The 27,721-nt window shown below is 60.0% G+C and overlaps 2 protein-coding genes across 5 annotated transcripts; one reads left to right on the top strand and one right to left on the bottom strand.

Annotated features, from left to right (window-relative positions):
* The first annotated feature begins 5,541 nt into the window (after positions 1 to 5,541).
* CLCNKB (chloride voltage-gated channel Kb) lies at positions 5,542 to 27,277 on the top strand. 3 transcript variants are annotated; one of them, XM_045774685.2, is made up of 20 exons: positions 5,542 to 5,638; positions 15,187 to 15,293; positions 15,995 to 16,123; positions 16,927 to 17,055; positions 17,638 to 17,777; positions 18,291 to 18,368; positions 18,459 to 18,537; positions 19,101 to 19,226; positions 19,524 to 19,608; positions 19,715 to 19,816; positions 20,457 to 20,541; positions 20,808 to 20,981; positions 21,719 to 21,788; positions 21,952 to 22,062; positions 22,362 to 22,575; positions 23,481 to 23,614; positions 25,331 to 25,419; positions 25,564 to 25,644; positions 26,396 to 26,482; positions 26,823 to 27,277. In XM_045774685.2, exons 2-20 carry the CDS (start codon positions 15,194 to 15,196, stop codon positions 26,868 to 26,870), a joined length of 2,061 nt encoding a protein of 686 aa, XP_045630641.2. In that variant the 5' UTR covers positions 5,542 to 5,638; positions 15,187 to 15,193; the 3' UTR covers positions 26,871 to 27,277. The 3 variants fall into 3 exon arrangements, with proteins under 3 accessions (XP_045630641.2, XP_045630640.2, XP_045630643.2); XM_045774684.2 differs by lacking the exon at positions 5,542 to 5,638 and adding an exon at positions 14,534 to 14,628; XM_045774687.2 differs by lacking the exons at positions 5,542 to 5,638; positions 18,291 to 18,368 and adding an exon at positions 14,534 to 14,628.
* Positions 6,277 to 10,278, bottom strand: HSPB7 (heat shock protein family B (small) member 7). Of its 2 annotated transcripts, none has more exons than XM_045774692.2 (3): positions 10,033 to 10,278; positions 9,331 to 9,464; positions 6,277 to 8,057 (listed from the first exon to the last, which is right to left on the bottom strand). In XM_045774692.2, exons 1-3 carry the CDS (start codon positions 10,175 to 10,177, stop codon positions 7,878 to 7,880), a joined length of 459 nt encoding a protein of 152 aa, XP_045630648.1. In that variant the 5' UTR covers positions 10,178 to 10,278; the 3' UTR covers positions 6,277 to 7,877. The 2 variants fall into 2 exon arrangements, with proteins under 2 accessions (XP_045630648.1, XP_045630647.1); XM_045774691.2 differs by having other exon boundaries at positions 9,970 to 10,272.
* Positions 27,278 to 27,721: the final 444 nt, after the last annotated feature.

The raw sequence follows: 27,721 nt of genomic DNA, 5'->3' as shown, positions 1-27,721 counted from the left end.
GTAATGGGGGGTCATGTTGGAACAGATACAAACAAGAGCGCTCATTTCCCGAGTGGCTACAGCAGACCAGGCTCATACGCCCCCAGGGATACAAGGGGCGGGTGGTCCCTGTCTCACGGGGCCGTCGTGTTACCCAGCGGGAAGTGGGGTCACTGACGTGTGTGTGAGGCTGCGTGTAGGTCTAAGATTCACGACGTTGTGCGGAAGCATATCTCTAGGCTTTCTCCTTAAAATTGTTGAATGTTCAGGGCGCCTGGGTGGCTCCGTTGGTTAGGTGTCTGACTCTTGATTTCCGCTCAGGTCGTGAGATCGAGCCCTGCGTCAGCTCCGTGCTGGGCAGGGAGGCTGCTTAATTTTTTCTCCCTCTCCCTCTCTGAAACAAAACTGTTGAAGGCTCACTTACTTATTCAACGACTATTTTACTAGTTTCCTGCAAACTCCAGTAGCTAAGGTGTATTGGCCGTTTGCTCTGTGTCAGGGGAGCGACAGCCTTGCAGGGCCTATGTGAGAAAGCACAGATTAGGGAGCTGGGGCACACGGATGCGCTCGGCGGACTCTCTCCCAGGCAAAGGGGATCCAGAGAGAACAGCCATACCTCAGTCTTCCGGGAGCTCACGGCCTGGGAGGGGGCGGGGGCGGGCAAGAGTAAGGGCGTACAGAGTAATGCGGGGCTGGAGGAGGGTGTCCAGCCCACTCTGAGGAGAGGAGATCAGGGAGGGCTTCCTGTAGGACGTGATGTCTAGACTAAGACGTGACCAGCGAGTGAGCCACACAAAGGCCAGGGAACGGGGGTGGGGAGTGTCCCAGGAAGAAGGACCAGAGTCATTCGGTCTGGCTGGAGTATATTCATCCATTCACTCAGTATTACTGGACACCCACTGTGTGCCAGGCTCTGGACTAGACCCCCGGCTGGAGCAGTGATAAGACAGACAAGGCCCCGCCCTGGAGGAGCTTATTCTCCAGTTTGGGGAAGACAACGTGTGTATGTGCACACGGGACAGCGGCCGGAGAAGTGGCAGGGACCTCATCACGTGAGGCCTTGCAGGCCATGACGAGGGCTTTAGATTTTATTCTAAGATACATTCTGCTGGAAATTGTGAGCAGAGAGTGACATGCTCAGACCTATTTTTTAAAAAAAAGTTCCTGTGGGGCACCTGGCTGGCTCAGTGAGTAGAGCATGTGACTTTTTAAAAAAAGTTTATTTCGTTATTTGTTTATTTATTTATGTATGTATTTATTTAAGTAATCTCTCCACCCATCGCGGGGCTTGAACTCACGACCCCGAGGTTGAGAGTTGCATGTTCTTCTACTGAGCCAGCCAGGAGCCCTGAGCATGTGACTCTTGATCTTGGGGTCGTGAGTTCAAGCCCCAGGATGAGCGCGGCACTTACTTCAAAGCAAAATGAAACTTTCCCAACTCCTGTGCTGGGACCAGAAGGCAAGGGTGGGGGTGCAGGAGGGGGTGGGAAGCTTAGGAGGCTGTGCCCCAAGCCAGACAAAGGGGGGTGGCGACTTGGTCTAGAGAGGTAGTGACACAGTAATCTGGATGACATCTGTCCCTCCTCTCTCCTCCCGTGGCTGGGAAGCACTGGAGTGGAGGAGCCCAAAGACGCAGCCGCAAAGGGAGTTCGAGGCCGTCAAGGAAGAGGGTGGGCCTGTGGCTGCACATGCAGCTTTGTAACAGCAGGTGTCGCCCTATCATCAGACTGGAGGGCACTGTGTCCTGGCCTGGCTGGGAGGGCACCGAGTCCTGCGCCGGCCACCCAGTGGGGTCCATGCTTCCAAAAGCCAAACTTCATTCTAACCAACACCCACTTCGTCCCCATAATGACTATATGTATATATGTGTGTATATATATATCTGCATGTTTTTAAGTTTATTTATTTGTTTTTTAGTACTCTATACCCAGCATGGGGCTCAAACTCACGATCCTGAGATCAAGCGTCACCTGCTCTCTGACAGAGCCAGCCAGGTGCCCCACAATGACGTATAGTTTCATATGCACCACACCCCACCTGTGTTCCTCTCACACCAGACCAGAGAGGTGGGTACGACTTTTATTGCCATTTTGCAGGTGAGGAAAGAGGCAGAGCCCAAATGCAAACCCCAGGCAGTGTGACTCCACACTTGTGAGCCACAGCATCGTGACCCCGAGCCTTGCCGCTGGCACTGTGCTCACATTTGTTCAATGGGCAAATGGCTTGATGAGGACCCAGCCTAGGGCCTGACATGGTGCAGAGCGTGTGTGGGGCTGAACAGGTGAGCAGAGCCCACCCTGATATGGAGCTCACAGGGGGAGGAGAGAGCTCAGTTCGTCTGTCCACCCACAATCCTGTGAGGCACTCTCCCACTTTACAGATGTGGAAACTGAGGCTCAGGTAGGGAAAGCTCTGGCCCAAGGTCATACAGCTAGCGAGTAGCAGAGCCAGGGGTGAAATTAAGGTAGTTTGACTTCAGAGCTTTGCCTACCATCCATACCGTAGGAACTCAGCAAAATTCTGTTGAAGGAATGAATGAATCAATCAATCAATAAAAGACTTTATTGAACTAGCGAGTTAAAGTGTAAGTAAATGTGTTTCCGGGTTGGCAGCCATGCTTCATCAGGACTGTGTCCCCAGTACCTTAAAGTGTCTATATATGACAGGGGGTGGTGGAGAATTGTGTGAGAAGGAGGGGAGATGGGCGCTTGGGTGGTTCAGTCAGTTGAGCATCCAGCTCTTGGTTTCGGCTCACATCATGATCTCAGGGTCAAGGGATCGAGCCCCGGGTCGGGCTCTGCACTCAGCAGGGAGTCTGCTTGAGATTCTCTCTCTCCCTCTCTCTCCCTCTGCCCCTCCCTGTCTCATTCTCTCTCTCTCTCCCCCTCTAAAATAAATAAATAAATCTATTCTTTTTAAGATTTTTTTATTTATTTGAGAGAGTGAGAGCATGAGTGGGGGGAGGGGCAGAGGGCGAGGGAGAAGCGGACTCCCCGCTGAGCAGGGAGCCTGATGAGGGACTCGATCTCAGGACCCCAAGATCATGACCCAAGCCAGAAGCAGATGCTTAGCCGACTGAGTCACCCAGGTGCCCCTAAAGAAATCTTTTAAAAAAATAAATTACATTTTTTAAAAAGGAGGGGAGGGAGGGAAGGACTCGGAAGGATGGAAGGAAGGTGCAGATTTGCTGTCCTGCCCTCTCCTCAGGGGGTCCTAGCGCCAGCAGCGCTGCTCTGTGCCCAGAGGGCCCGCACCCAGTCTAGTAGCCCCCAGACTCCCATGAAAGATTGTCGCTGGGTCCAGGCCTTGGAGGACTGGGGACTGGCCCAGCTGGCTGGTCACCGTGAGCCCCAGGCCAGGTGTGGGATGGCCCAGCTGTGCTGACAGTAAATAACACTCCCTCCCATGCCCAGAGGCTCCTGCCTTGGGCACCGTTCCTGCAGACTCAAGTCACCATGTGCCCCAGGACCCTCTGCTGTTTGAGGACAGAGCCTGGGGGATGGAACCTTGGCTTTCCTTGTTTAGAAAACAAGCGCATTTTAACAAGAGTTTAGCATTTATTAAGCTTATACTAAAACACCATCGCTCTCTGGTTCCTCATAGCAGCCCTGGGAGGGTGGTGCCTGATCTTTGTCTCTGGGATGAGGAAACTAAAGCATCCAGAGGCTTCTCTCCCCCCACCTCCAGCTCCAGGGCCCAGACAGGATCTTCTGAGATGGCCAGGGGACCTTTTAGCTCTGCCCTTACCTGCTTTTCATGGAGAGGCAGCTCCTCTATCCTCTGGCCTGAGTCTTGGCCTCAAGGGAGCCCCAGACAGTGTGGGTGAAGGGGGGGAGGTCAGGATCCGCATCTGAATGAGGTCACAGTAGCTGAGCCCTCCTGGGCGTTTTCGGGGCGTGGCATACTTGAGCTCCAGTCAGCTCCCAGGTGCCAAACCCTTTACACGCATTACAAAACCTTGGCAATGGATTCCATTAGCACCACTGGCAGATGGGGTAAATGAGGCACAGACGGATTATGTTACTTACTCGGGATCGCACAGCTCAGAAGCAGCAGGGGCAGGACTCGAACCCAGGGCGTGCAGCTCCAGAGTCTATGCTGACCCTCCACTATTTCCTGAGGCTTGCTAGCTTTTCAAAAAATCCTACAAACACGCACTTAGCTCCCTTCCCATGCCAGACTTCGGAGCAAGGAAGGAGAATAAGGCGTCTTCCGCCCCTGCGGAACTAGGATCTGAGGACACTGGGGAGAACAGAGATGAGGGGTGCACACTGTGGGGGATGGGCATTACCTCTGGGCCACGGAAAGGGGGCAATGGGCATGAAGGCGGTTGGTCTGGAAGCCATGCCCTGGCCTGAGGTTCTGGAGGCCCGGGTCTTCATCTCACCTCTGCCACTGACTTCTGTGTGACCCTGGGCAAGGCTCTAGCCCTCCCTGGGCCTCAGTTTCCCCACCAGACCCAGAGGAGTTTGGAGTGACTCCAAGGGGACAGGGCCGGCCAACCAAGCGGGTGGGCCTCAGGGTCTGCCCTCACCCTCAGGCAAGCCCCCCTTTCATCTGAGTTTCAGTTTCTTTTGAACACAAAGTTTGGGCCTAGGGTTCTTTGGGCCTTTGTCTGTGTCCCTGAGCTGGGAGCTCTAGAAGGCTTTCTGGAGGAGGTGGCTTTGGACCTGAACGAAAGGAACTTTCTAGTTCCTTGGCACCCTTCAGGGTCTCTGGCACCACCTGACCTGGACCTTCTCTCAGGTCTCCAGCCCTGGAAGGTTGCATCTTTGCAACTTCCCCTGCCCTCCTGCCCAGGCCCACTCCAAAAACTATATGAGATGTACAATTTGACTTCCCTGTACAGAATGCCGGGATAGCGGCAGGGGAGCTGACTTAACCCTCTGATGGTGTTGTGTTGGGGGGGAAGGGGGGAGGGACTGATTCCGGTTTTCTAGAGAGGACTTTCTAGAGCCGACTTTCTAGAGCCATAGACAAGAATTCAAATCCCAGCCATGCCACTTCCAATCTGGGTGACCTTGGGCCAGTTGCTTGACCTCTCTGAACCTCCTTGGTACCTACCTTGCAGAATTATTGTGGGGACGAGCAGTATGCTTGGCACACACTAGGCGCTCAATGAATGGGGCTGCTAAAATTATTCTTCACGGGGTGGTAGTGGGGGTGGGGCACAGGGCCTGCAGCCAGGCCTATATTTAGCCTGGAAAGGGTGGGGGGCCCGGGGAGACAAAGCGCCTGGGCCAGCCCAGGCGCCCACGGGGCGGAGCCGATGAAAGAGGGCCTGCCGTCCCCATCTCCCCGCCTCCTCCCCCGCAGGGTCACCTTGGTGGGAGGGCTCTCTCAGACACAGCTTCTGCTCTGTCCCCCGCGAAATCTTCATCTCCCAAAACCTCGGTCTGGGAAGAGGGCTGCTGGGGCCGGAGGTGGGGCGTATTCGGCCCCACTGGCCACTTGGGGGGAGCTGCCAGGTTTCCCAGGCGGGGCTGTCCGCCGCCCAGCCCCGCCCCCTTCGCGACCCAGGGAGGGGCATCGCTGGGGTCGGAAAGCCAAGGTGAGCCTGACCCTGGGTGCGGGTCGACGGAGACGGGGAAGCTGGCCCGGCTCCACCCCAACCCCCGCGCCGATGAGTTTCGGGGCTGCAAATAGCCCAGTGGAATCAGTGAGTCACGGAGGCTGGAAATACCGCGCCCCCTCTCCCCTCTCCTCCCCTCCTCCCCTCCCCTCCTCCCCTCCTCCCTCTTGCAGCCCGACCTGCGCTGGGGAGCGCCTGACACTCCGGTTTCAGCAGCGCCTCGTGGTGTTGGGGGTGGGGTCCCTCCAGAGCGCACCCAGACTCCCTGACCCGGCCAGCCCCTGCAGCCAGGGTTCAGCCCTGCCCTGCCGCTGGGTCTGTGCGACCCTGAGCCAGTCACTCAGCCAGTCTGGTCCTCAGACACGATGGGCTTCAAGAGGGCAGGCGACGCGACGACGACGACGCAGGACAGCTGGCCCGCCTTTGGTGTCCCAGTGCCTGCAACAGTGCCTGGCATGTGGTATCAGGGGCTGGCAGTTGGAAGAGAAGGCACTGCAAGGTTTTTCAGGGAAACAATTCTGGGATTCCTCTCTGGTGGGTCTGGGAGCCGAGGGAGGAGGCCAAAGGACACCCACATTTCTGTGAGGTCCTTGAAATGTACTTGAACTGCCACCCCAGGCCCCAAATCTCAAGGAAGGCATGTCAGTTTATTCTGGGGTTTCTCCCCCTGGCTGCCTCCAGCCCCATCCCAAGTTTGAGAACTTCAGGCAGGTGATGTCCAGAAGTCTGTGATTCTGTTGTTTATTGTGTGTGCAGGGTACAATGCTCGGGTCCTCCCATGCTCCCTTCCGCCCCCCCAGTCAGTCATCCCCTAAGGACCCCAGAATGGCAGGGGTGAGAGGCCACCCTATAGAACACTGACCTAAGAGGTGCAGGAGAGAGAAGCTGGCCCCGCCTCCTGCCCCCAGGGAGTCTCCGCTACTGTGAACCACCCCTTCCCCCCCACCCCTGCTTCTGTATGTTGGAGACTGAGCCAGTGTCACTGGGGGTATCTGGGGCTCCCCAGGATGAAGGCTGCCTGGAGGTCCCCTGCCCTGGACTGGAGACTAGGAGGGAACTGAGCTGGGGCCTCTTCCTATGATCTGGGCAGTCTCCAGCAGGACGATGCGGGGCAGGGTGCAGAGGCCACGAGGGGCAGAAGGAGGGGCACTACCCCCCAGGGCTCAGAGGGGTGGGGGGCGCTCGAGAGCAGCTTTCACAGCCTGGGTTCAGATCCAACCTTTAATGAGTGAGCCGGGCATTCAACTGCTCAGAGACTCTGTTTCCCCATCGATAAAAATAGAGATTGTAAAATCTGATTTTAGAATGTGCTGGATTCAGCCTCCACTAATGGTAATGCTCAGTATTTGAAGGACATGACCATGGGCATGTGTGTGTGGTGTATACACACAGCAAGCCTATAGATTCATTGATTAAAGAGGGGGAAGAATGGGGGAGGTGACTGGCCGCAGGGGAAGATTGACAAGAAGCTGGGGTCCAACCTTGAAGACTCAAGGCCCCATCCGTGCTGTCTCTCCCACCTTAGCTGGGTGACCTGTCTGCAGGGGAGGCAGCCCCGGGAGCCCAGGTCTCCAGGTGGGAGGCAGGACCAGCCCCACCCCTCAGCTAGGCCTTGCCTGAGGGCACAAGGGGGTAAGGGGGGCAGGGGTGTTGTACAGCTCCTCAGGAACCAGCTATATTGGAAAAACCCCATCTATATACAGACATTGGGCGGCCCAGCCCTGGCGCAGCTGGCCGGTGGGGGCAGCAGGTCGGCAGGCAGCCTGCAGCTGGCTTGGGGCTCAGGGAGTGGTGGAGGGGAGCTTCCCCCCCACCCCGCCCCCGTGGCTGTCCCCTCTGGCTTCCCTGTGCAGTTCTGCTTGGATCAGCGCCCCAGCCTAATATCTGCTTCTGCCTCCCCTGCTCCCCCCTGCCCTGGGGGTCCCAGATCCCTGTCCCCTCTGCCCCTGCCCTGCAGAGGCCCCAGAGATCAAAGGATTTGTCCATCTGTCTGTCCTGCAGACTACTTGCCTAGAGATCCTGCCTGTCCCAGTGCCCCTTCCCCAGAGTGGGCTCCCCGGGAGCTTCCTTTCCCATCTCAATCCCTTTATTCCGGATTAAGTGAAAGAGGCCACATCTGGAATCTGGGGGCCACAGGTGAGGCAAAAGGTTCCCTGGCCTGCCCTGGAGAGCAGAAGGCCCCAGTTCAGGGGGGGATGACCCACCTCAGGGCCTGGAACTTGAGCTGAGATGTCCTGCAAGCTGTCATGAGGGGTGAGGAAAACTTCTCTGGTAGGCCAGTTGGGGAGAAGAGGGGGAGCGGGAGGGGACAGGGAGGGGGAGGCCCTCAGATTTTGATCTCCGTCCTGAAGGTCTGCTGGACGTGCTCCGTGTGTGGGTGGCGCCGGGCCCGGATGGTGAGGCTGCCGTCCTCCCTCAGGGCAGAGGTCACAGAAGTGGGGTCCACATCCTCGGGCAGCTGGCACTTGTGAGCGAAGGTGTTCATGACTGTGCCGTCAGCTGCCAGCTGGGGAAGGGGTGAGGGGTCAGGGCAGGGTGCCCCTCACCCCTGTCCTGCTCAGGTCAAGCCACAGCCCTGTCTCCCTCCTCTCAGGCCAGCCAGGCCCCTGCATGTCCATGCCAAGGGGTTCTAGTCTCAGGTGCAGAGGGGCTGGCCCGGGGGGCGATGGCTGGGACAGCGACAGAGGTGCTCAGGGGAGCCCCAGTGCTTCCAAGGGGGAGGCAAGGGGCTGGGTGGGGCTAGCTCAGAGAGGGAGGAGCTTGGTGGCAGAATCTGGAGCTCCAGAGCCACAAAGAGAAGACGGCTCGGAGCAGGGCCGTGCCCTCTGGGATGCCCAGACACATGGGGTGTCCGCCGCCCCGGCTGGACAGGCGGCCCCTCCCCCCATGGTTTGGCCAGCACATAGTGTCCAGAGGAGCCTAGGGTGGCTGAGTCACTGGCGGGGGTTGCAGGCTGGCACGTGCTGCCCTGGTCCTGGTGCCCACAGGCCTCGGCTTCTCCACCGAGGTGCCGGGGCAGCCAGCCTCCCGAGCTCAGGAGAGGAAACCGGGCCCTGGAGCATCCGCAGGAAGCCTTGGACAGACCCTCCCTGCTGGGCAGCGGTGGCTGTGGCCCTGTGGGGGGCAGCAGCCCTGGTCAGGCTGGGCCACACGCTCCTCCCCAGCAGAGGCCTCCTGGGAGCTGGGACTCTGAGACCCTAGTGACCCAGTGACCCTGAGCCCCGTGGGTGCAGGGAGTGTGGGGTCTGGAATGTGTCTGACCCTGAACAGCAGGGTCTGCCCACCCTTGGGCCCCGTTCAAGGATCCAGGATGGGGGCTGAACCTCTGGGTGGGGGTGGAAAAAGGGGCTCGAAGGGTGTCACGTGGGGGAACTCTTCCCCCCAGCTTCCCTGGGAGCCCCCCACCTACCCACATGCCTGCCAGAAAAGCTGTCCCCACTCAGTACCCATCTCCATCCTCTTGGCTCCCCCCTCACCTCACCTCCTCAGGTGCCCCCTGCCTCCACCCCTCCACCCCTCTCCCATACCTGCTGCGGTGCCCTCAGCAGCCCTTGGCTCCTAAAGAAAGGATCCCAGCACCTTGGGGCAGGGTGAGGCAGCCATGGGGAGGCTGCTCGGCCTACCACTAATAGGAGCAAGGTCTCCAGTCCGCCAAGGGAGGTTGGGGTGGGGAGGGGCACCAGTCAGGGTCTGGGGTCCCAGCAGGGGCACGGGAGTGGGGACGCTGGGCAGAGGGTACAGATGTGGAACCAGGGTCCGGGCAGGGTGGGCAGGCTCACCTTCTCCGCCCGCACCTCGATGTGGTTGTTGGAGGTGGTGACAATGATGTCTTCAGGTGAGAAGTCGCTCACGTCCACTGCAAACTCATAGGCGTCCCCGAGGGTCTTGATGTTGCCCGGCGCCCCGGGACGGGCTGTGGGGAAGGCTGCTGTGAGCTGAGCCCCGGGCACACCTGCCTCTAGAACCCGGGTTTCTGGCTCCTCTTGGGGAAAGGGGCTGGCCCCCAGGCCTGACCTCCCCCTCAGCTGTTGTTCCTAACCCCCCTGCCCACAGCTCCTCACCTCCGGCAGCCCGCCCTTTCCGTGGTGGGGATGGGGCCTCGCCTAGCACAGGTGGGCTGGGTGACACTGTGTGTGGCAGCCCACCCAGGCCTGGGGGCTGGGGGTTGCCTCCCACTCCTCAACCCGGTCCAGTTCTCCAGGGCTCCAGCGAGGACCTGGCCACGGGCCCTGTGTGGCCATTGGCGTCAGAGCTGACCTCTGGGGCCACAGCCGTTCTTGTGGCCACATCTGTCTCTGTGGCCACATCTGTCCTGGTGGCCACATGCGGCTATAGTCGTGCGGCACCTGCTCTGGGCGGCTGCCCTGGAGCAGGGGTCCCCTACCCATGCATCTCCCCTCCGAGCCCTGACAACTTGCCTGGGAAGGCCAGGGGCTCCGAGTGGGGCCGCATGAAGCTGCCAAAGTCCTCGGAAAACATACTCAGGGCTTTGTCCATGGGCGGGTCCTGGGCTGGGAGGCCTCGGGAGGCTGAGGAGGACGAGGACGAGGATGAGGATGAGGACGAGGACGAGGAGGAATGGAAGCTTCTCTCCGCTCTGAAGGTGGAGGAGGTCCTGTGGCTCATCCACGGGCGGGCGGCCGGGCCCTGGCCAGGCGGGCAGGGGGACAAGAGAGGGTGTGGGCAGCAGGCTCTGGGGGAGCGTGCCGGGCCCTGCTTGCCGGTGCTTTATAAGGCCCGACCGTCCCTGGGCTTGGGGCCAGCCCCTTGTCTCCTAGCTAAATTTAGGCCTCGCCTCGGCCCGGAGGGGGCTGGAAATCTTCTCCGGTGAGGCGGCACTGCTGACAGTCCGGCACACACGCAGGCCCAGGCTGAGCTCACAGCCCGGCATTCCAGGCCGATAACTGCAGCCCGGGGCCTCCGCAGCGGCGGGCCGGGGGCAACCTGTCCCCTCGCTGCTCAGACCCCCGTGCCTGCTGCGGGACCTTGTGTGTGGGGTGTCTCTGTCTCCCCCATCAGCCTGGGTGGGGGGCTGCTCTCTAAGGACTGTGCCTCCCCCATCAGACTGCAAGCTTCTTGGCAATAGGATTTTCTGTTTCTGGTCCCCTCTCCCCCAAAGTGCCAGTCCTTGGTAAGGGGGGATCTAGGGGGTGGGCAGTCAGGTGAGCGGGGGCCCAAGTGCCTGGCTCTGGGGAGAGCATGGGATGCCAGGTCAGAAGGTAGGGGTGGGTGGAGGACCTCCATCTGTTCGTCCCCTGCGTGAGGTGAGAGACTCCTTCCCTCAGGGCAGATAATGTTTACAACCATCTCTTAGGAAGGACTGAGACAGCCCCCGGGGCCGGGGGGGGGGGGTAGAATGTGCAGCTGTCCCCCTGCCCGCTCCCACGGGGACCCAGATTCTGTGCTTGCCCTCCTCCCACTCTCAGAGCATTTTGGGGCCCCAAGAGGAGGAAGCTGGCGGCCCTTAGGCCAGGGTGGGGGTTGGGCCAGGACTCAGGGGAGGGGGGCAGATAACTTGGTAATTGTCCTTCAAGGTCTAGAAGGTTATGTTGCTGGGAACTGTCTGCTTGACCCCCAGCTCATTGAAGATGCTTGGGTCTATGGCAGGTGGGATTTCAGGGAAAGGGAAAGGAGAATTCCGGAAGACGCTCTTCTAGCTCGGACTTCTGGAGGGCCTCCTGGCTGTGAGCTTTCCAGCACCGCCCCATTTGATCCCCACCCAGCTCGGTGAGGGAAAGAGGCGTTGTTCCCATTTTACGGGGCGGGAAAGCAGAGTCTCACAGAGAGGGCGGGGCTTGCACGTAGGTAAGGGGCCCGAGCTGGGATTCGGACCAGGTGGGTCTGATTCAAAGCCCTCCAGGAGGGGCACCTGGTGGCTCAGTCAGTTAAGTGTCTGCCTTCCGCTCAGGGCATGATCCCGGGGTCCTGGTGTCGAGCCAGGTGTCAGGGGAGTCTGCTTTTCCCTCTGCCCCTGTCCTGCTCCCTGCTTGTTTTCTCTCTCCCCCTCTCTCTCTCAAATAAAATCTTTAAAAACAAAAAACAAACAAAACCCTCCAGGAGGCTGGGGTACCTGACCATATGGAGACAGGCTGTCCCTGAAGCCTCTCTCTGGCCACCCACGGCTCAGCAGAGCCAGGACTGACATCATGCAGGGCCAGGGGATGAAGCAGAGGAGGCTATTCTGGGCGGTAGGTGCTACCCAGGCTACAAGGTGGGGTTTCTGCTCTTCTCTCCAAATCCTGCCCTTCCTGCCCAGACCTGCTCTGATTCCTCCTCCTCCAGGAAGGCCTTGGTGATTGCTGCAGCCACACAGGGGCCCCTGCCCAGATGCCCACCCCAGCACCTGGCACTGTGACATGGTCTTCCTGGGTCTGTGACTTCTCTGTCATGTCCTCACTCCCCCATCGGACTGGTGGTTCCCTTGGTGCAGGGGTCCACCTATCTCCCTGTGAGATCAGGGACTCCTGAAGGTGGGGGCTTTTTTTCCTTTCTCTGGCTCCCACAGAACCCCATCCTTGAGGGGCTCCGTCTAGGGGTAATTACTGGCCCTGGTGGTCTATGGGTGGGGGCAGCATGCAGCTGGGAGCTAGGGGGTGGCTGCAGCAAGAGGGGTCTGCCGTTCTAGTGGGGGTTCCTGCTTGCCAGTGTCACCCATCCTGGCCGAGGGGTTCCAGTGGGGCTGCCAGGAATTGACCAGCACAAGGCAAGATGGGAAGAGGGTAGGGGCGGGGGTGGGGGGCCCAGAGGTCTCCCGCCCGCCAGGGAAACAGGAGCCAGTGGCTAAATGCAGACACACTGTCATGGTGCTGAGGGCCTGAGTCACTGCTCCTGGACGTCAGATCCCGTTACCCACCCCCGCCCACCGTTCCTCCTCCCCTTGCTCCTCTCCCTGAGGCATCGCCCATAAATGTACTGGATCTACTGACTTCAGTGGCCAGGAGGGACCTCAAAAGGTCATGGAGGCCATTCCCCTGTCTCTGGGCATGCTCTGCCTCCAGATCACAGGGATAGAAGGAACTTCCGAGATGATCCAATGCCTTGAATCCCAATCCTGCCAGCGCATCCCGATCACCTGGGGAACTTGTAACACACACAGGCTCTTCCCTCTGCACCCCAAAATTCTGATTTGGGGTCTTGGGAAGGGACTGGGAATCTGTCCCATCAGCTCCCCACACAGCCAGCCTGCAGGCCAGTGTTTGGAAACTGCTCATCACTCAGCAGACATTTACTGAACACCTGCTACGTGGGGGGCGCTGTTCTAGGCTCTCGGGGAGTCATGATGAATGAGGAGTGCGTCCATGACTCCCCAACTCTCCTCACGGGAGAGAAGAGGACACCAAGGCTCCGAGTGGTGGAGGACCGTCGGGGCGACAGAGCTGGGCTGGCATCAAGCCGGCTCTTAGCCTGCACTGCTGCGGGGGCTTGATGCAGGAAAATGGCTTTGGGGGGGACTTTGCTACCCTCTCCCCAGTTTCCTGGTGTGCCCAGGGCTGGGAGGTGAAGGTGTGGCTGTGCGGCACCTGCTGGGCAGCTTACGCCGGCTGTGGGATTATAGCCCACGGCTGCCCGGAGCCAAAGACTGGAGTTTGGGATGTCAACAGGGCAGCCAGTTATCCTGTTACTGGACACAGTCGCCAGGTTGGGGTGGCAAGGCGACAGTGGGCCCAGCCCACGCAGAGCACCCAGCCCCGCCCCGCCTCTCACCACATACACACGTGCTCCCGTTTTGGACGGACTTGGCCGGACATCCAGGGGCAGAGGGTGGCTCAGGGTCCCAGGATTTTAGCAAGTCACCGAAGGGCCATCACGATTTTCAGAGAGGAGCTTTGTCTGGGGGAGGGAGAGAGGGCAGTTATCCCAAATCTCTTGCCCAAATCTTTCCAAAAGGGACATCAGACCCCAATCCTCTGCCTTGTGCCCAAACCCTTGTCCTGACTGATGAAAGCCACAGGGCCTGGAGGAGCTCCAGGGAGGGGAAAAGCCAGACCGTCTAGGTTGGGGGTCAGCCTCCGCTATGGGACTTTAGAGAAGTCACGACACCTCTCTGACCCTCTACCACCTGCCGCGTGGTGATGCTGCCCTTGGCTCACAAGGGTGCAGGGGGTGAACTTTTTGCAGACATAAAGGGGCCGGCGTGTGGCTGGTGTGCTTGTTCCCTCCCCCTCATGTCCTCACCCCTACCCTCTGCTGATGCAGGACCGACTGCTGCATTTACTCAGAAGCACTGTGGTTTGAGAGGTAGTTCTCTGAGCTAGAGGGGCCCGACGTGAAGATCAAGGGCAAGTTCCTCCCCAGGCCCCTCAGAGGCCTGTGACGCCCCAGGTCATGGCCCCTGCTCCAGCGTGTGGGTCTCCTCCCCACCCCTGAGCAAGGTGGGTGGCGGAGCCCTATGCAGGCTTTGGAGTCCGCAGACCTGGCTGGGAATTCCGGCTTGGTCCCTCGGTCCCTGGGACCTTGGACAAGCAGCATCACCCCTCTGAGACTCCACTTTCTTCGACAGGAGCCAGTACCTCCCAGCTGGCTGCGTTTCTGTGAGCCCTCAGTGCTTCAGGGGACGGCTGAGCACAGCGCCTAGCACACGGCGAGGGCGCAACAGTAATGGGGCCCCTGGCCTTGGCCCCAGCTCTCCCTCTAGCTCCGTCGGCTTTCTCCCCTCTCCCCTCTCTGCTTCCTCAAACCCTTCCCATGCCCAGCTCTGAGAATGCAGAGGGCCCCTCACGGTGCTGCTGTGGGCAGGACCTTCTCCCCCTCCACGTCCCGCAGCCCCCAGAGCAGAGCCTGCAGCGGGGTCGAGCGCCACCCTCTGCCTGGCTCTCCTGGGTTCCCGGGAGCTCCAGCTCCTGGGCCCCCGTGGCTGCTCTGGCCTGCATGGCTCAACCGGCCTGGGCAGTTCTGGTTGGTTTGTCAAGGACATTCTTAACGCCAGGGTAAAGCCCTGGCAGGGCGGGGAGGGAGGGGGGGAGCCCCAGATGGGGATTGGTGGAGCACAGCCCTGTCCAGGTGCCCCTGGGCTGCAGGCAGAGGCATCTCTGTTAGAGGAGGGCCGGCAGGGGCCACAGCAGGGCCGACGGACAGAGGTGAGGGGCTGCAGGGTGTGGAGCGGGGGCCTGCACTTGGGTGGGACCGGCCAGGGCCAAGACAGGCCGGGCAGGAGCAGGAGGCTGGGCAGCCTGGAGCCAGCACCTCATCCCGGGTCGCAGCGATGGGCATGGGGAGTCAGAGCCGTCCACGGGGACCCCACAGCACGAGGGACTCCGCTGGGCAGTGGAGGCAGCCAAGCGTTGAGGGAGGACAGGAGCGGTGTCCACAGCAGGGGGAAGCGAGTGCTGAGGCTCGGGGTCCAGCCTTGACCAATCTGCTACTGGACACAGAGGACGCATGAACACCAACCCCCACTCCACACCCTAACACGCATACACGCACCCTCGGTGACACCCCTCAGTTATGAGGGCATATCAGTCCTATGTCCCCTCCTGATAGCTTCACACACACACACGGACGCACACACACACACGTGTGCACAGGAAGACACCTCTGTTCCTTTTTATCTGGGAAGTAGCAGTATCGGGAGGGCCAGGTGGCCGGGTAAGGGCACTGGAGCAGCTTACCAAGGGTCTGTCTGTCTGTCTGCTCAGCGACCCAATGGAAGAGCTGGTGGGGCTGCGTGAGGGCTCCTCAGGGAGTCCTGTGAGTCTTCGGGAGCTATGGGGCCCGTGTCCCCGCGTCCGCCGAGGCATTCGAGGTGAGAGCTAGGTCCCCTTCCTCTCCCTATCGAAGACCCCTGAGGACATCACCCCCACCCAGACCCCACCTCCCCCACCTCCCCCACCCACCTTGAAACCCAAGAGCTGCCCACAGTCTCCGGGTGGCAGGGAGGGAGGGCACCTGTCTGCCTGTCATTTGCCTGTGGGTCTAAATGTCTGCGCTCTGCCTCTGGGGAAGCAGCCCCAAAGCCCGATGGCCATGCTAGTGGCCTTGCTCGGGGCACAGTAGGTGCTGCCTTGCCTGACCCCAGTGCAGCCTGTAGGACAGGCCCGCAGGTCTGGAAAAGAGAGGGGTCCTGCTAGACTCTTACGTTCCCTGAGCTGTGCCCTGTGGAGACTCCAGAGAGAGCTGGAGCTCTCAGCACACCCTCCCCACCCCTGCCGGCTCCGGCAATCTTCCACGAGTATCCAGAGGGGTGCGGCAGGGAGGGTGCACACGTCAACGGTCCCCTCGAGGGGCCCAGAGGCCAGGCACCCACTGCCGCTGGCTTCACTTGCCACGATTCCTGCCTCGTCCCTCGTGCGCAGAGCCCCTTCCGAGCCACCCTGGACTTGACCCCATGGTCCCGGCCCCACACTGCCCCTGCTCTCCTTGCCCTGGGCCTGCGCAGGCCTCCAGGGAAGGAGCTGTCCCTGCCCCACCCCGGCCCTGGGCCATGACCCCGTGCACCTGCCCCAGGTGGCCTGGAGTGGCTGAAGCAGAGGCTGTTCCGCGTGGGGGAAGACTGGTACTTTCTGATGGCCCTCGGGGTGCTCATGGCCCTGATCAGCTACACCATGAACTTCGCTATCGAGCGCGTGGTCCAAGGTAACCCCTCCCTGGCACGCACGCCTGCTCTGGACTCAGGCTTCCACGCACGCTCTCGGGATGCCAGATGGGCTGCCAGGTGCATCGCGGGTGGAGGAGGATTCGGGGTAGGGAGGAGGCCCGGGTCTGGTCCAGGCTTTGCTCTTGACTTGCTGTGTGATCCTGCGTGGGCTCCTGCCCCTCTCCGGGCCACCGTCTCCTCATCTGCACAGTGAGCAAGAGAGACCTGAACGTTCCCAAGAGCCTTCTTCCTCTGAGCTCTATGCCCACCTCTTCCTGCTGCCCCTCCCTGTTCCTCCTCCTCCCTCCCTCCTTGCTCTCAGCTCAGTAACGCCGGGGGAGGGCGCTTGCTCAGACCACCAGACTTAGAACTTTCTTTCCCCATGCTTCAGTGGGCTCTCTCCACCCTGAGCTCTGCCAGGAACAGGGGGCATGGGCAGGAAGGTTCTAACACCCCCCGTAGACTTGCTCAGGGGCCATCCTGAAGCCCTGCCATGCACCACGCACTGGACATCATTTGAGTGCTTTCTCGCAATGACCCCGTGAGGACGGGCCCATCACTAGCCCATTTGACAGATGGGGAAACAGAGGCTCATGAAGGTTAAGTCGCTCGCCCAAGGTCATTCAGTGGGTAGTGGCAACACTGGGATGTGGATCTGGGGTCCTAGTCCTGCCTGCATTTGGGCATCTGCCACTCCCTGGGTGGCCCTGGGCCTCCCCTTGTCGAGCCTCCATTTCCGGGTCAGTGGACACCTGAGGGCTGCGAAGCCTGTGATGGCTCCCTGATTCCCGGGTGTCCCCAGCACACAAGTGGTTATACCGGGAGATTGGGGACAGCCACCTGCTCCGGTATCTCTCCTGGACCGTGTACCCTGTGGCCCTGGTCTCCTTCTCGTCCGGCTTCTCCCAGAGCATCACGCCCTTCTCTGGAGGTGAGCCATGTGCCAAAGCCTTTGCGTACCCCTCGGGGCTTCTGATGGGGGGAGGCAGGGAACAGCGATCCCATTTCACAGCCAGAAAGCCAGGCTCAGAAGCATCGTGTCGCTTGCCCCAAAGTCACACCGTGAGAAGGCCACATCTTGACTCTTGGGTCACTGCTGGCTCCTCTTCCTTTCCGAGGGTGCTTCTGGCCAATGACGGACGCCCTGGCGGCGGGGTCACCAGGGAGGGGCTGGTGGAGGGCCACTGCTCCCCCAGGCCTCTCAGCTCTGCCTCCAGCTCCAGGCCAGCACTGGGAGCTTCGAGGGTGCACCCAGGGGTGGCCTGAGATTCTATCCTGGGTCCCCCCCGCCGTTTGCCGTAGCTGTCTACCAGCTCGGCCGGCACGACGCGGACGGTTCCCGACCCCTCTCTGAGCCCGAGCTTCCAAGTCTGCAAATGGCGTACAGATCCTAACTCAGGGTTTTGGAGACCTGACAAGATCACCACGTGAGACATTTTGGGCAGGGTGAAGTGTTAAGAGTGTCATCTAGAGACTGTCTCTCCTCCTGCCCCCCTGTCCATCCCCTGCCAAGGTTCTGGAATCCCGGAGCTGAAGACTATCCTGTCAGGCGTGGTGTTGGAGGACTACCTGGACATCAAGAACTTCGGGGCCAAGGTGGCGGGCCTCACCTGCACCCTGGCCGCCGGCAGCACCATCTTCCTGGGCAAAGTGGTACGGGCAGGCGCGAGAGCACGCCACGCCACACCCCGCCCTCTCTGCCCTTTCCCCCTCGCCCCACAGAAGCTGGGGCAGTGGGGACTCAGGCCAATGCCTGCCTTCAGGGTTCAGGCCTGGGAAGGAGTCATGCTAGGTCCCCAGAGTGTGACAAAAGAGCTGGGGAGACGGAGGACGAGGGTGCAGACGGGCAGCCATGTAGGTCTGGACGAGGCTCTCTCTGCCCCCTCAGCCCTGGGCCCCAAGGGGGAGGAGTAAGGGCTCTGACCCCCCACCATGAAGCCCTGCCATGCACCACGCACTGGACATCATTTGGTGCTTTCTTGCAATGACCCCGTGAGGAAGGGCCCATCACTAGCCCATTTGACAGATGGGGAAACAGAGGCTCATGAAGGTTAAGTCACTCGCCCAAGGTCATTCAGTGGGTAGTGGCAACACTGGGATGTGGATCTGGGGTCCTAGTCCTGCCAGAGGCGAGCCCTGTGCCCTGTGCCCACACCTCCCTGGCAGGGCCCCTTCGTGCACCTGTCTGTGATGATGGCCGCCTACCTGGGCCGGGTGCAGACCAAGGCCATTGGGGAGTCTGAGGTAAGGGGGTCAGCGAGGGCCCCCTTAGAGGAATGAGAGGGAAGGGCGGGTGGGGGCTGACTCCGAACCCCGGACTCGGGATCCCCCCAGAACAAGAGCAAGCAGAACGAGATGCTGGTGGCGGCAGCAGCGGTGGGCGTGGCCACAGTCTTTGCAGCGCCCTTCAGTGGTGAGATCATGCCCCTCCCTTGCACCCTGGGGTCCCCCACATCGCTGCTGTCCCCTGGCGCTGTGGACACCCCCCCCCCCCCGCTCACTCCTCTGTCCAGCTGAGAGCCCTGGGGAGGGGTGCGGGCTAATTCACGTCTTGGTTCTTACTGCTGTCCTTTGAGGGCACAGCCACCCCAGGGTGGGGTGGAGGTGGGTGTCGAGACCCCTCAGGGTCACATCAGACAGACTTGGGTTGGAGATCCAGCTCCGCTGTGTGACCCTGGGCCAGTGAATTCAGCTCTCTGAGCCTCTTTTCTTTGTCTGTAAAATGGGGATAATCGCACCCCACCACAGGGCTGTTGTAGGGATCGAGATGGCCCGGGAGGGCCCATCCAGGTGCGCTCCCTGGGCTCCTGCCTGGCCTCCCTCACTTCCGCTCAGGCCCCAAGAGAGGGGGGAGTCCTGTTTGCTAGGGCTGTAGGAGAGCAGGACCAGAGGACCAGGGTGGGGAGTGGGGGGGGGCAGTCAGGGCGCTGGGATGGATGGAGGAGGGGCCCCGTCTAAGCTCGGCATCACCTTCAGGCGTCCTGTTCAGCATCGAGGTCATGTCTTCCCACTTCTCTGTCTGGGATTACTGGAGGGGCTTCTTCGCGGCCACCTGCGGAGCCTTCATGTTCCGCCTCCTGGCGGTCTTCAACAGCGAGCAGGGTGAGTCCCCGTTGGCCCGCCGGACCCCAGCCCTGGCTCCCTCCCTGTCCCTCCTCCTCCCATCTCCTCCTCTGTTGCCTCTCCTTCCTGATGTGTACTGGGCGTGAAGGATGCCCCCCCCCCCAGAGTACAAGGGGACAAAGCCCAGCGAGGAGGCAAGGGCTGGTTGTTGGGGCCTAGAATGCCGGGAAAGGGTATTCTGGGGCAGGTCTTAGCAGCACCCCTGTTTGTCGAGTCTGGGACTTGGGTTTGGCTGGGGTCAGGGTATGGTCCCTGATCTTCCCCCTCCTGCCCCAGAGACCATCACCTTCCTCTACAAGACCAGTTTCAGGGTGGATGTCCCATTTGACCTGCCAGAGATCTTCTTTTTTGTGGCACTAGGGTGAGTGAGCACCTTGGGTCCCTTGAGAGCCCGACTGGGGGCCTCGCCCAGGCCTGACCACTGCCCTTGTTTCCGGGGCGGGGCCCTGGCCCCCTGCCCTCCCCAGGGCCATCTGCGGCGTCCTGAGCTGTGCTTACCTCTTCTGTCAGCGAACATTCCTTGGTTTTGTCAAGACCAGCCGGGTCCTCTCCAAACTGCTGGCCACCAGGTAGGCTCTGGGCAAGGACTGGGGACCTCTCAGGGAGGACAACCTCCCTCCCTCAGCCTCCTGAGCCCACAGCTCCCTTTTATAGAGAGCCCTACCCTCTGACTGCCCTGACATCCTCCTACTGAGCTCCCCAACCCTCCCTAGCCCACTTAGGGAGCCCTTATTCCCTCCTAACACCCCTCTCCAGCTCCCCGCAGTCATTGCTCCACCCCCCCACCCCCAGCTGGCTGGACTTCCCACCCTTCTATGTGCTCCCCACTCCTCCTGAGTCCTCACTCTGTCACTGAGCTCGCACCCCCCAGCTCTACTTTCCCACAGAGCCAGAAGCCCTAACCTAGCCCCTCTCCTCCCCAAACCTTGCCTGCCCCCTGGCATTGGCATCTGCCCCAGGCCGGCCATGCATGGCCCACCCGGGCCTGGTGGAGCTCTGTCCCCAACTCTCCTACCCGCCCAATAGGGCTGACCACCACAGGTTTCTTCCCCTAGAAGGCGTCTGGCCTATGTCCCCCACTCCTGCAGTTTCTGCCTCAGTGCCGGCCCTCGGGGTGGTGGGGCCTGCTCTTGCCCGTCTCCCCCTCCGTGGGGTGGGGGAAGAGGAGGGCCGGCCCTGGAACTTACCCCCCACCCCCACGCTCCACAGCAAGCCTCTGTATTCTGCCCTGGTGGCCTTGGTTCTCGCCTCCATCACCTACCCCCCTGGCGTGGGCCGCTTCCTGGCTTCTCGGGTAAGGGGCGCTGAGCTGGGGGCGGGAGTGGGAAGCCCCATCCCTCACCCACATGGGGCCTGTCATCTTGCTTAATCCCCACAACACATGTTAAGGGAGACTGTGGGTCACCCTCATGTTCCAGATGAGGACTCTGCCGCTCTGGGAGGTCAGGGCCCTTCCCAAGGTGGGGAGTGGCAGAGGGGATTTGGGGCGGGGTCAGGGTGAGGAGGCGGCAGGCACGCTGCCCAGCCCCCTCCTGCAGAGCGACCTGTCCCCTGCGCCAGCTGTCCATGAACGAGCATCTGGACTCATTGCTCGACAACCACTCGTGGGCGCTGAGGACCCGGAACTCATCCCCGCCCTGGCCCGAGGAGCTCGACCCCCAGAACCTGTGGCTTGAATGGTACCACCCGCGGTTCACCATCTTTGGGACCCTCGCCTTCTTTCTGGTTATGAAGGTGGGTGCCACGGGCCCCCCCCCCCAGGGTCGTGTCCTGAGTGGAGACTGGTCTTGGGTGGGATGGGGAGCAATGCCTCCCACTGAGTGTACGGCAGCACCCGGGCCTTCCACCCAGACTGTCTGATCTCACTCTTGCCCACTGCGTGACCCCGGCCAAGCTGCTTCAGTTCTGAGCCTCAGTTTCCTCATCTTTAAAATGGGGTAGTTGGGGCGCCTGGGTGGCACAGCGGTTAAGCGCCTGCCTTCGGCTCAGGGCGTGATCCCGGCGTTATGGGATCGAGCCCCACATCAGGCTCCTCTGCTATGAGCCTGCTTCTTCCTCTCCCACTCCCCCTGCTGTGTTCCCTCTCTCGCTGGCTGTCTCTATCTCTGTCAAATAAATAAATAAAATCTTAAAAATAAGTAAGTAAGTAAGTAAGTAAGTAAGTAAGTAAGTAAGTAAATAAATAAATAAATAAATAAATAAAATGGGGTAGTTGCTGCGTCTACTTCCAGGGGAAGGTTGAGCAGGAAGAAAGGACAGCCCTTGGCACGATGCCAGGCACATAGTAGGCTCTTTGGCAGGGTGGGCTTCCTTCCCTGGGTCAGTGCCCTGCTAACAGCAGATGCTGGCGAGGGGCGTGTGCCTGGGCAAACGCCTTCTCCCGGGGAAGCTCCCCTGTCCCCTGCCCCTTTTCTCTCTTGCCCACTCTCGTCCAGTTACCTCTAACCTCGGTCCCTCCGGTTCCCCACCAGTTCTGGATGCTGATTCTGGCCACCACCATCCCCATCCCCGCTGGGTACTTCATGCCCGTATTCATCTTCGGTGAGTCTGGGGTTCCCAGGGTCTGGGAGGGTCAGGGTTACTGGGGCAGGACCATGGCTCCTCTCCCTCCCTCCTCAGATGGTACTGAGGTGGGTCCCCAGGAACGGAGGGCTGTGGGGGCCGCATCAGCCTGGCTCCCCCTCCTCACCCTGTCTGTGGCCAGGAGCTGCCATCGGGCGCCTCATAGGGGAGGCCGTCGCTTTCGCCTTTCCCGAGGGCATCGTGGCCGGAGGGGTCACCAACCCCATCATGCCTGGGGGCTATGCCCTGGCAGGTGAGTGGGCTGGGTTCCCATGGGGTGGGCAGACTTTGGGGGGCTGGCCTGGACCAGGAGGATCGGGGCATGGAGAGGCCATTGAACCTCCCGAGGAGCCCCCTCCCTGAGCCCCGTCCTCTGAGCCCCTGTTATTCTCTCTAGCCCCCATCTTGTCCCTGACACCCCATCCTCTCCCTTACATGCTCCCCATCACCGAGCCCAGGCACCGGGCCGCTTCCAGCAGTGGCCAGCGTGTGGCCTCTGCGTGAGGCTGGCCCTCAGCCTGAGCCACCCCGCCCTGGCTCTGCCCCCTGCAGGGGCTGCGGCCTTCTCGGGGGCCGTGACCCACACCATCTCCACGGCGCTGCTGGCCTTCGAGCTAACTGGTCAGATAGTGCACGCCTTGCCCGTGCTGATGGCCGTGCTGGCGGCCAACGCCATCGCCCAGAGCTGCCAGCCCTCCTTCTATGACGGGACCATCATCGTCAAGAAGCTGCCGTACCTTCCATGGATCCGAGGCCGAAAAATCAGGTGAGAGGTGCCCACGTTGGGCTGGCTGATGGGCGTGATGGGTCTGGGTGGGCTGGGGTGAAGGTCCCCCCCTAAAAAACCCTCACTGCGGCTGACCTTGGACGTGGGTGGTGTGGAAGGGGCCCACACACAGCCCCCTGGTCTCCACTCTCTCCAGCTCCCTGCGCGACCTTGGGAAAGAGCTTGGCCCCCTGGGCCTCAGTGTCCTATTAGTCGTCAGTCTGTCTGCACGACAGGAGGACAGATGTTGCCTGTTTGCTGGAAACTGGGGCTCAGAGAGGTGCAGTGCCTTGCTCCCCGTCACACAGAGAATCAGCACCAGATCTGGGAGGTCTCCTGCTCTCTCCCACTCTGGCCCTGCTGTCCTTGGTGGGACGTCGGGAGCTGGAATCAGGCTTTGGAATCTCCCTTGGCCACACAGGACCAGAGCAGCCTCTGTTCCCAGACAAGCGAGACTAAGAGGCTCTGAGAATCTCGGGTCCAAGGCCCAGCTCCAAACATGTGCAAGCTGTCACCTTGGTCCAGACCTCAGTTTCTCCATCTGTAAAATGGGCATGGCTACTCCAGTGATTTTCAAACTTCAAAGCTTTTTTTTTTTTCCTTTTTGCCATAAAACTTTTCTTCAGTTGAAATTCTCCAGGGAAGGCTTCTGAGTAAAAGAGACCGAAGTGGAGCTGGTCTGGGGGGAGATAGGGGTTCAGGGGGCTGGGAATCCAGAGTCAGGCCATAGGAGAGCTGTTCCCAAGTTCCTCCCTACCTTGGGGTTCTAGGAGCTGCTCATCCTGGGAATCTCTCAGCACCTGCCCACACCCAAGAACTAGCTCCCCCCAGGTACCCCTGCCTCGTCCTGGGGTCTGGAGATGCCCTCACTCCAGGACCTGAGGGGAGCTCCCTTCTGCCTGCAGCTCTCACCGTGTGATCGTAGCGCACTTCATGAACTGTGCCATTACCACGCTGGCCAAGGACACACCACTGGACGAAGTGGCCAGGGTCGTGACCTCCACAGACCTGGCCACGTATTTCCTGGTGGAGAGCACAGGTGCCCGGCAGGAAGGGGGGAGCATGGTGGGGAGAGGACAGTCCCTCTACCTTTACCTTTGGCCTTGGAGGGTCGGGTCCAGGAAGGGGGAAGCAAGGCATAGGGCCTCTCAGTCACCTGAATCTGAATCTTGTCTCTGCAACTGTGTGACCTTGGCCAGGTCACTTCACTTCCTGAGCCTCAATTTCCTCACTGGTAAAATGGAGACAACGACCTCCCTACCTTGAGGTGGTTGACATGTTTAAATGAGATGAGAGGAGGCTTGTAAGGCACTCCATGGATAGCTTTAGAAATTCTAGAAGCCAGGCCTGGTGTGCTTGGGAGTGGGGGTAAGTGATGGGAACACCACAAGGTCTCAGAAGACTTACCTCAGTCTCCCCTTCAAGCATTCCCCAGCTAACTCACCTCTCCCGAAACCCTGTTGCCATGAGAAGAATGTCTTTTTAAAGAAAAATGAATGGGTGCCCTTGTGAAAAGACACAGAAGCTGAATCTTGGGGAAGGATCTAGCTAGAGTATCATTTCCTACTGGGACACAAGTACAGTAAGAGTAGGAAAGATCTGTGGGGGGAAGGCAGTCATGTCCACTCAGGGCCACTGTCAGCCCACATATGCAAACAAGACAAGGTACACATTTGGCTAACATAGCACAGCTGGATTTTGATTCCGATTCATTCTTTAGGCAGGTACCTTGTTCAGTTAACAACCTGCACAACCGTATGGTTACCATCATACCCACCCCAGGAGGCCATAAAGCCATTTATGAACAGCAGAACCATGGGCAAACCCCTTAAGCTCTATGAACTGCAGTTTCCCCACCTGGAAAATAGGGACCAACATGGAATTGTCAGAGGTTCTCATCCCAAAGGCCAGGTCCTCTCCCCACTCAAATTGGGATACCTTTAACATGATCCCACATGATACACCAAATATGCCGTTTGGAAATATTTGCACACGGGTGACTCCTCCAAGAGGCTTCACCTCCTGGAACAAAGATAAAATTGGCCTCCAGACAAAGACCACATCTGCCCTTAGAGCCACAGGAAGCAAAGAGCACAGGCCCAGGCTGCGGGACCCTGCCGCTCACCCAAGAAATAGCTGTAATTGTTGTTGTTGGTTAAAGGGAGAGCATTTATATGTCTAGTTGTAAAGTTTTGATTTGACTCAACAAGAAAGAAAAATGCCAGGCTGCCCCCTCAAAACCCAGTGTCTGCCAACCCCGGCAATCGTCCGGAGTGAGGCAGGCCAAGCCCTCAGCCCGCAGCAGGACCTCAGAACATGGTGGCCTTCTGGGTTCCCGCTTTCACTGGGCTGAGCCCGATGTGAAACTTCCCGAGGTAAATGAGGGCAAAACCCAGCCCTGACCCACAGACGTCTCCAGGCAAGTGTCCCAAAGCTGCCCCTGCCTTGAGACCCTGCCACAGGGGGACTCAGGGTGGGCAGCTTCCCCCTCGGCCCCCTGGCAGCCTTACCCAGCTGCCTTCAATGACCACGCCTCCACATCAGGAGCTCAGTGACCTGGGGCAAGATGATTAACCTCTCTGTGCCTCTGAGCCTCAGCTTCCTCTTGGATAAAATCAGTGGAAATAGCTCCAGACCCGCCGTAGGTTCCCGAGGGACGTGGGAGCACCCAGGACGGTTCTTGGCACCTAGTAGCTGCCCAGTAAACGCAAGCGTCCTCTTCCTAATGCGGCTCTCTCCCTCTCCACTTGGGCAGAGTCTCAGATACTGGTGGGCACTGTGGGAAGGGCGCACCTGGTGCAGGCCCTCCAGGCTGAGCCACCTTCCTGGGCTCCAGGGCACCAGGTGAGTACTCCCATGGGGTGTCAGGATGGGGAGTGGTCAGCAAGGGGTGGGGGGGGCACCTCGGGGGAAGGAGGTTTGAGGGGGCAGCCTGGAGGAGGCGGAGGCCGGTCCAGTCCCCCACGAGCCTTCCCCCATCACTGGCAGCGTCTCCAGGACCTCTTGGCTGGGGGCTGTCCCTTGGAGCCAGTGACGCTGCAGCTGTCGCCGGAGACCTCCCTGCACCAGGTAGTGGGGAGGGTTCAGGCATGCGGGCAGACAGGGACCGTGGGATAGAGGGGAAGAGCCCAAGAGGGGAACTTAGGCTCCAGCTTTCTCGGCACCCTGTGGTGCTCTGCTCCTCCTGGGTCACCTTCCTCTTTGGTAGAATGAGCTTAGCAGTCCTTGTCCCCCCTGTCCCTCATTTCTAGGGTTCTTGGGATGATGCAAAGACTAGGGAAGAGGGAGAGTGCGTGGAGCAGAAGCCTCTAGGTGGAGACAGACAGTAGTTAAAAATATATCTTTGCATCAAGGCACGCATGGGTCTCAGTTTCAGGTCTACCACATTCTCCCTGCGTGATCTTGGGTAAAGTACTTAATCACTATGAATGCTGATCCCTTCCCACCCTGCAAAACAGGGGCTTTGGCACAGGGGGTCAGGGAGGGGCAGAAGCAGGTTGGGGACATGGAGGTGGCCTCAGCCGCTCTGTGCGACTGTCTGATGCGGGATCCTGCTAAAATAAACCGGGCCTTTCCATGGGTCTCTTCTGTGGGCTCTGGAGACCCCTGGTGGTCACAGTGGACATTGCGGGCCCTGGTCCTGGTGTCCCACCCACCTACTGCGCCCCACCCCTTTCCCAGGCTCTGAGACAGACAGGACAGGGCCCTGGCCACAGCCTCCACCTCAGCTCACAGCCCCAGGCTAGGGAGAGATTGAAGCCAGAGCGATGGGCTGAGCGCCATCTATCCTCCAATGTCTCCTAACAACCCCTTCCTCTAGGCACACAACCTCTTCGAGCTGTTGAACCTTCAGTCCCTCCCCGTAACGTCTCTGGGCAGAGCTGTGGGCTCCGTGTCTTGGGTGGAGGTACGAGGGTCCCAGGGGCAGAGCAAGGCAGAGGAGCCATGCTTGAGCAGGCTGGGGAGACCGGGGGCGGGCACAGCATTCTCCCATCCAAATTTAGAGGGACCTCATTGGATTCTGATGAGCCCCACTTTTTGGCCCAGAGAGCCCGGCTACTGTTTTGTGGCCAGGGGCCAGCCCTGCCATTCTCTGGGCCTAAATGATCCCATCTGTGCAATGGGAAGGCACGGGATTTAACATTTACCCCGGAATCAACCCTTAGGGCAACCAGACAATACCGGAATCCCCTCTCTCAGCCTCCTCCACACCCTCCCTCCCCCAAACCCCTCTTTCTCTGTTCTAGTTGACTAAAGCAATTTCCAACCTGACAAACCCGCCAGCCCCAAAGTGAGCCAGCCTGGCAAGATGAAACAGGGCACCTCGGCTGCTCTGGTGAAGGAGACCCTGCCTCTCCTCCCCCATCACGACACACCCCTCCAGCCCGGCTCAACTCCTCGGTGAAGCAGAGGGCTCTAACCTAGCGCCAAAGAGGGCCCTACACTCACCATGGTCCATCCTGCGTGGCACGAGCGCTCCGTACCGTAAAGGACAAATCCCACCCTGGACCGAGCAGGATTCGAGACGGCAAGAAAACCGGTGGACAGTGGGCGCTCATTGAAAAGTCACCAAAGTCACCAAATTCACAGTGAAGGCCGTGTAGGGCTATCACCAAAGGCAGGCACAGATACCCCCTGGGGGTTGTAGGACTCCCAACCAGAAGCTCCTGAGAAAAATAAAGCTGGTTCCTAGAGCTGTGAACCCTCTCTCAGCTCCAAGGGTGTGGACAGACCAGGGCTGGCCCTGGGTGAGCTCTTGGCGCCCCCTGGTGGCCACATGGGCATCGCGGGGCCTGGGTCCCTGGCCTCCTACCGTTCCTCCTGGCAGGGAGATAGGGTAGGTGAGCAGGTCCCCCATCACGTCTCATGATGCTTGTCCGCAGGTATAAGAAGGACCCCGTGGCCCAGCTACCCTCACCCCAGCCCCAGCTTCCATGCTGGCTGAGCCAGGGCTGATAAAGCAGCGTCCCTAAGTGTGGCTCCTGGTGGCTCCGCAGAACCTTGGGCATTTTCCACGGGGACTCTCCTGGCTGGGTGGCAGTAGGTTGACCACCTGTATGTGTGTTGGGGGGCAGGGGCCCTCCCCTAAGTCCCTTTAGAACCCCCGTGCCCCAGGGGCCCAAGGACACACCTTCCCCCAGAGACC

Source organism: Ursus americanus, chromosome 33 (genome assembly GCF_024610735.1).
Source record: "Ursus americanus isolate L20-20 chromosome 33, mUrsAme1.1.p, whole genome shotgun sequence".
NCBI classification, from domain to species: domain Eukaryota; kingdom Metazoa; phylum Chordata; class Mammalia; order Carnivora; family Ursidae; genus Ursus; species Ursus americanus.
This window is presented reverse-complemented; position numbering and strand designations above follow the sequence as displayed.

Bases quoted from the DNA above. Each gene is read 5' to 3' on its own strand.
- HSPB7 (XM_045774691.2), bottom strand. From the start codon at position 10,177: ATGAGCCACAGGACCTCCTCCACCTTCAGAGCGGAGAGAAGCTTCCAT. The intron at 9,465-9,969 runs GCAAGTTGTCAG...CCTTCCCCACAG, and splicing joins GGAGCCCCTGGCCTTCCCAG to CCCGTCCCGGGGCGCCGGGC. The intron at 8,058-9,330 runs GTGAGCCTGCCC...CCCCTTCCCCAG, and splicing joins TCGAGGTGCGGGCGGAGAAG to CTGGCAGCTGACGGCACAGT.
- CLCNKB (XM_045774685.2), top strand. From the start codon at position 15,194: ATGGAAGAGCTGGTGGGGCTGCGTGAGGGCTCCTCAGGGAGTCCTGTG. The intron at 16,124-16,926 runs GTAACCCCTCCC...GGGTGTCCCCAG, and splicing joins TATCGAGCGCGTGGTCCAAG to CACACAAGTGGTTATACCGG. The intron at 18,369-18,458 runs GTAAGGGGGTCA...GGATCCCCCCAG, and splicing joins AGGCCATTGGGGAGTCTGAG to AACAAGAGCAAGCAGAACGA.